This window comes from Falco punctatus (assembly GCF_963210335.1).
Source record: "Falco punctatus genome assembly, chromosome: 5".
NCBI classification, from domain to species: Eukaryota; Metazoa; Chordata; class Aves; order Falconiformes; family Falconidae; genus Falco; species Falco punctatus.
The window spans coordinates 56,450,701-56,457,406 of NC_137584.1; the positions used below are offsets into that span (position 1 = coordinate 56,450,701).

Consider the following 6,706-nt stretch of genomic DNA (forward strand, 5'->3'; position numbering starts at 1 on the left):
TGGCACATGGGCCATCTACCCCAGCCACATGCACAGTGGAGTATGAGAGGGGCTGTGATGTATAGCTGCAAATGCATGAGATAGTGCTTTCCCTATAGGGAAGTGGCAGGAGATGCAGATCTTGATGCATCAGCATATGCTATTTTCATCATAGCTACTAGACATAAATGAATTGCTTGTAATGCACCGAGAACGCTGTACTGCTTTTCCTTCCTAGGACAGCAATCATTACAAGTGCTATGCAGAACTGCTGACCAAGAGGAGCAGGATAGGGAGAACACCTTAGCAAGGACAAACCTTACTCAAGCTTTCCGTTTAAGAAGGGGAAAATCATCTGAAATTTTAGTGGGCTTCTGTGCAAACCTAGTGTTTATGTTGAACCACGAGAGGACCAGGGCATTGCTCCTTTTTTCCTAAACCTTCACAGAGGGGAGCTCCCATGTACATGGTCTGTGTGAAAAGTGTGATCTAGAATGTGCCACAGATGTGTGTGGCAGAGCCCCTACTCTCCTTACCTCTTCCTCTGTCCCCCTTCCTCCCCAGGACAGATAGGAAGGCTAAGAGCATTTTAGCTGCATCGTCCTTTGTTTAATACTACAGAGAGGGCTTGAAGAAAAACCTAAATAGAATAAGACAGTGACAAGAACTTTGAAAGTTGTTTCCTTTCTTTTTTTGGTACTGATGTAACCACATCTCTCTTGTGTTTCTAGGAGAACGCTGCCTTGATGATGATACCTACATGAAGGACCTATACCAGCTCAACCCAAATGCTGAGTGGGTTATAAAATCTAAGCAGAGCTAAACTCACAAATAATGGCACCAGAACAACCTGTGGACTTACTTTGTAAGAGTGAATGTTTCAAAGGGATAGTGTGTCCTTTCAACGTTCAACTGTTATCTATATTAATAGTCCCTTATCCAGTTAAAAAAAAAAAAAGTGATGGAAACCCAGCAATAATTACCAGTAATTTTTCAGTTTTGCTTGCAGAAAAGTTCTGGAGATAGCACAGTTTCCTACTCGTATTTGAAATGAGAGTAAGTACCTTAAATATTTCAATGGCACTAATCTACCTCCCATCTGGTAGGTCTTGTTTCAGAAGAATTTATTTTTCAAACAGATGTTTAACCTCTTTATATTAAGAGTTCTACAATCTGTTTGTGTAGAATTGTATGTTCATATAGGTCTTTACAGTGCTAGTAGACTAGAGAACCAAATCCTGATCAGCACTTCTGAATGGTATGGTATTAAAAATACCTAAAACCAGTTATATGAATTTCCCAAGTAAGTGTGAAATTCACGGGAAAAAACTGCAATGCAATATATTTTGTGTTTGAAAGTCCTAATTTTGTTCACTTTCTAGTAGTTTGCTGAAAACTATTTAAAAACAACTATGAAAATGCTTTCTATGGAGCTTTTATTTTAGATCTTTTAAATATTTTTTATTCCTATTCCAGTTGATTGTATTCTTGAGATTATTAAAAAAAAAAAAAAAAAAAAAGAGAGAAAAAAAAAGAAAGGACCATGTGAAAAGGTGAGTCATTTTTAAAGCTCAGCACTCTTGGCAGTGTCCTTTATGGAAAATTGTCATGCACTAGAAAGACCTTTAGGTTTTTCAGCAATGATGTGCAGCCATATTACATACACTGGTTTTGGACATCTGATAGACTGCATTTTGTGAATGCCAAAGCCTGCCAATTACTAGCACAGTCAAAACTTTTAGGAAGTTTAAAATAACTGTGGAGGAAAACTGTAGCCTAAATTTTGTAGGTAGCAAACCACCAAACCTTTCACTCAAAATCAGTGTAAAGGTCTACTGTGGAGTTCACATAGGCTTTTAGGAGATTATCTACCATCAGCTGTATGTCTTGTCTGTCCTGGACAAGGCTAGAAATCAAGTTCCGATTTCCCTGACGTTGATAGATGCTGTCTACACCACTTCAAAAACTAATAGTGCAATGGTGAACTATTGCAAGTCCTTCACTTTGCAGGGAAGGACTGAAAACTCCCTGTGGAATTCACTAATAATGAATTATAGACTGCTGTGGCTTGTTGCATCGCAAAGAGCTGTGGGCTGTAGCTGCAGAGCCCCAGTCCCACAGCGATGCTTTGGGCTCACTAACTTATGTACCACTTTACAATTTATTTGTAAACTAGCTCAGCCATTCCTAAGTTCTCACACCTGCTGACTACCTGAAATAACTACTGTGAAATTATATCCTTGGAATGAAATACTTTCTTTCAGTGCACACACAGAATTATATTGACCTCATAGGGAGTATTCTACATACAATCAAGGACTGAATTACATTTTTTTTTTACATGATCAAAGCTGATTAAAAGAATAAAGGGCCTTTCTGCTGAGCTTTGAATACAGGCCCTGACTGTGTTGTTCCCAAAGTAACCACTGGAACTCTCCCTTTCATATACAAGCAGTGAAACAGAACTCTGAAAGGTCATAGAAAAATTAGACATCTACTGATTAGTTATCCACAGCATACGAACAATTTTGTGGGCATACATATTTATTGTTTTTTAAAGTCAAAGGCTGTCTTCATATGGAAAGGAAGCACTGAAAGATTCTCAGAAGCAGGATGAAATGTGACTGTACTGCCCTTGATGCTCCATCTAGCTGGGTACCCCGACATGGTATAGCACTGTGCCGCTGTGGGTGAACCCTGTAAGGCAAATCACTTTTGTCAGTAGAACAAACCACACTCCCTGTTCTTTAAGTGTAAGGAGTAGCGTAGAAAACCAGTACAATGCTTAGGTGAATATTTATGAATGTAATGGAATAAATATAAGGATTTTTTTGTCATGTAATACAAAAATGATGTGTGTTTTCATAATACATTATAGTTCTGTAAAAGATTACTTGTTACTGGAACTCTAGATGTTATTCTCATCAGGAGCGAAGTGCAGATGATAGTAACAGCTGTACAGTTTCAGTATAAAATTACAACCACCCTGTGGCTATGATCTCTTAAATAACTTTGTTTCTGGTTTAGTGCCATTATCTTTTTTTAATTTAAAAAGCTCTTTTATAATTAAATGTTTTTTCTGACTTCTTTTCTCATTTGAATTCTTGTATTTGTATGTAAAGCATACACAATTGATACTAAGTGGTGATTTTTTTTTAATTTCACACTTTATATCTTTGTAGGTAGTTTGTAGTTTTGCACATGAAGAGAGACATTGATAAGTTAGAAAGGGTCTTGGCAACATGAATGCTTGCTGGAAAAAGAAATATTGGCTCAAAGTTTAAAATTTCACTGCAATCACAGTGCACTTTAGCTAAATCTGTAATGTAACACTTACTGGGTATATGCAAGGGAACAGCAATCCTCTCAGCATTTATTGAAAATACTGGCGCTTAGTTCCTCATAATTAAAAAATTAAATTAGGGCACAAAAGGGAAGTCCAAGACGCATTCAGGTAAGCTGATAAGAATCGTTTATAATTAAGAAGACAAGGTTGCTTGGATTGCTTATTCGGGGCAGTTTGCCAGCTGATCTTGCTTGACTGACAACTTGGGAAACACATCTGCAGGGTTTTTTTCACCCAGCTGACAGATCCATTGATTTAACACTTTGTGTGCAGCCTCTTTGGCTGTGCTGGATGCCTCCCTGCCACTCTGCCCACACTGGAGGACTGGGATGGGGGAAGGAAGGGGTGGGGCAGCAGTTGGTGGCCTCTTGTACCGCTGCTAAGATGATGTGGAGCCTGTAAGGATGGTTTTGTGCTCAAAAATAATCCTCTAGTGTATATTTAGGAGTGGTGGTGAGAGCTTCGCAGTGCCTGAGTGGGGTGTTGACACCTTTCTTGCACTGCTTGTCCTCTTCCAAAGATCATAGAGAGTGAACTCACTTTCCACAGCCTCCTGTACTTCCCCACCTTGCGTGCAGTGCACATGCCATCCCTGGATATCCACGGGTGCTAAGAAGAAAGCTGTGTCATCCCAACCACCTGCCACCTATGTGAGCAGCAGTGAGGCAGGCAGCAGCATGGCATGTTTTTCTGGAGTTGCAGGTCAATGAGCAGTGTGTGTGAGTGCTGGTGAGGTTTCAGGAAGGTGGTAGGGAGCAGGAAGATGATGGGTCTGGATGTGTTAGAAGCATTGGCTGAGTTTCTGTCAGGCCTTTCAGTATGCAGTGGCATGACCTGAGATGAATTCAAGGGGTAAGGAGATGCATTTTTATCCAGTGAGCACTGATGGAGAAGGAAATGTTTGAGAAAGGCCTGCTTGAAACTTTTTCCAGTCCATTACTTCTTTGTCAGATATTCTTCTTAAAAGCAATGGAACTGTCCAACAAAACATGCTCTTTTGCTAAGTATTGAGTTAAATTGCAGCACAATGCTAGGCTGGCACAAGATTTGCTAAATGAATTATTTCCTCTGTATCACACTTAAATATATCTTAGGATCAGACCTCTGTTGTGCTATTTTTAAAAGGTTGCAGCCATTCAGAAAGAATAAAATGTGTATGTGCTAATCTTACAGCACTATTTAGAATAATTATTTTTTTATGTAGTGCAGGGCTTTAAAGATCTTCAGACCACCATTTGTGCTTGCACACAGACCGTATCTGAGGCAGGTAAGTACGTATTATCATCCCCATTTAACAGATAGGAAAAATGTTCATAAATAACTGCCCTGTGGCTAGAAGAGGTGAAATCAATCCGATATGTGGAAACCAAATGTAGTCCTCCAAAGACTGTTCTACAAATCTGCTGCATTGCCAATAACAAAAGTACAGCAGTCACAAATCTGACTTCAGGGGACTGTCTTAATAAACTCAGTACTGCGGGGTTTAGCCTGGTTTCCAAAGGGAAGGTGTCTGGAGTAATCTTGCTGCCTGTGTGTGTCTTCCCCTAATTACTTTTGAATCTGTTGGCAGACGTCAGTCATTTTTGGCAAATGGAGTGGGGGAGGGAATGTCTCAAAAATAATTGTTTCTATGCGCTTCGTAAAACTATGCAACTGGAAGAGAGACAGAGGCAATACAAGCCCTTTGTTCAAAGGGAAGACGACAGCGTAAGCTCAACCTTTATTTAAGCACCAACAGGTACGGGAGAGAGACCATACACATACTGTGACTGTAGATGGAGGCTGTACTTGGAGCTCACCACCAGCCATCAGGAATTGGCATTGGGCACTTGGATGGCTGTGAAAGCACTTGCTTGTGTTGCCTTCTGCCTTCTCAATCTTCTTTGCTGTTGTCATGTAGGCGATTGTGGCCAAAACTGCCATTGTTCTCCTGGGCTGGCTTTTGTGGTGCAGCTTCTCCACAACTCTTGGTTAGTATGGCTCATCTCCATCCCCTCCCAATGGACTGAGCAACTGGCTGAGCACCTTCCCAGCCTGAGTTGTACCTGCAGTTAATGGCGTTTACATGGACGAAGAGGTGGGTAGCTTGTAGGGTGGCTGGGGATTGCCTTCATCCTGGACAGAGAGCAGGTCTAAAGCTGGTCAGAGTCAAAGGACAGGCCTCACCTGCAAGTTTTAAACTGTAGCAGGAGTGCAACTTGCCATTCAGATCTGCTGCTCTGAATCCTACAGAGGCGGTGGTGGTTCAGAATCCCCGCAGATGAAATCACTCCTTGGTTAGTCCCTTTTGGTGGAACTGAAAGGTCCCTTTGTTCTTCCTGTGGCACTGTAAAACCAGTGAGTAATGCTCATCCACACTGAGAGCTGAAGTCTCCGTATTTTACCTGCCAAATAAGCTTTGTCCTCTGTTACCAGCATGCCTCCATAGTGCATTGCTCTTCAAAATGCCTGGGTTTTGGTATAAGTTTTGGTTTTGTCAGCTCGGTTCCTGTGAACAGTCTGATCACATGCCACTTCACTAGATTGGGTCCTGCAGGTCAGTCAGCTCTGTGCTTCTCCCCCATGGGACAACTTGTGCCTTCAGAGCTGTGAAACCCACCTTGTTATTACAGGAATGCGTGTTTGCTGTCCGGTGTAAAGCACTGCCCGTTGGGCAGAAGCGGAAGATCAGCCATACAGCACGCGTGTCTTCAGTTCCTTCTCCGAAAGCTGCCCTCTTCATGTGACATCCCTGTAAGCTGCCAGGGGCAGCTGGGCCACGGTGTCCTGGCTGGGCCACAGTGTCCTGGCTCGACCCTGGCTTGCCGCAGCCACGCTTTCTCATTTCTCTTTCTCTGCCGCAGCTGCCGTGGGGTGAGGTGCCGTGCCATGCCGTGCCACGCTGCCCGCCGGCTGCATGTGGGGAGCTCACCTCCTCACAACGTGCGGGCTTGGTGAACGTGGGGGCCGTGAACCCGAGTGTCTCTGTGTGTGTGTCTATATGCATATCTATCTATATTGTCTTGGCTTCTTTTTTTTTAATACAAATAATGGTAAATCAGTACCTTTTGGAGAAAGTGAGAATTTAAAATACCAGCTACTGCTCTAACTTGCACATATCTAATCTATACTAGCAGTCACTTGTGTCTTCCTGCCTGCTTTCATGCCATCCATCCTCCTGGCTGCACTGGGAGCTCTTCGGCTTCCTGAGTCATGGGTTTAATTTAATGTATTTTTCTCACACCTGCAGCTAGTCACACAGTACCTAACTCATTTATCTGAGATGGTGTGCCACTCAGGTACAATTTAAGTGCCCCATTGTCTGGGCACAGTGAAACTGGGAGGATAGAAAGCTTTGCATAGCAGAAAACTGCAAGCTTGTGTGAGTCACTGGAGTATCCC

General features: G+C 42.3%; 1 protein-coding gene across 2 annotated transcripts in view; it reads left to right on the plus strand.

The window, feature by feature from the left end:
- The window catches only part of ARHGAP18 (Rho GTPase activating protein 18), a 101,228-nt gene extending 98,166 nt beyond the window's left edge, over positions 1 to 3,062 (plus strand). For both annotated transcript variants that reach the window (XM_080390433.1, XM_080390432.1), the window contains exon 15: positions 711 to 3,062. In XM_080390433.1, coding sequence (XP_080246559.1) covers positions 711 to 802 — 92 coding nt within the window. In that variant the 3' untranslated portion in view covers positions 803 to 3,062. The remainder of the gene's footprint in view (positions 1 to 710) is intronic.
- The last annotated feature ends 3,644 nt before the right edge of the window (positions 3,063 to 6,706 follow it).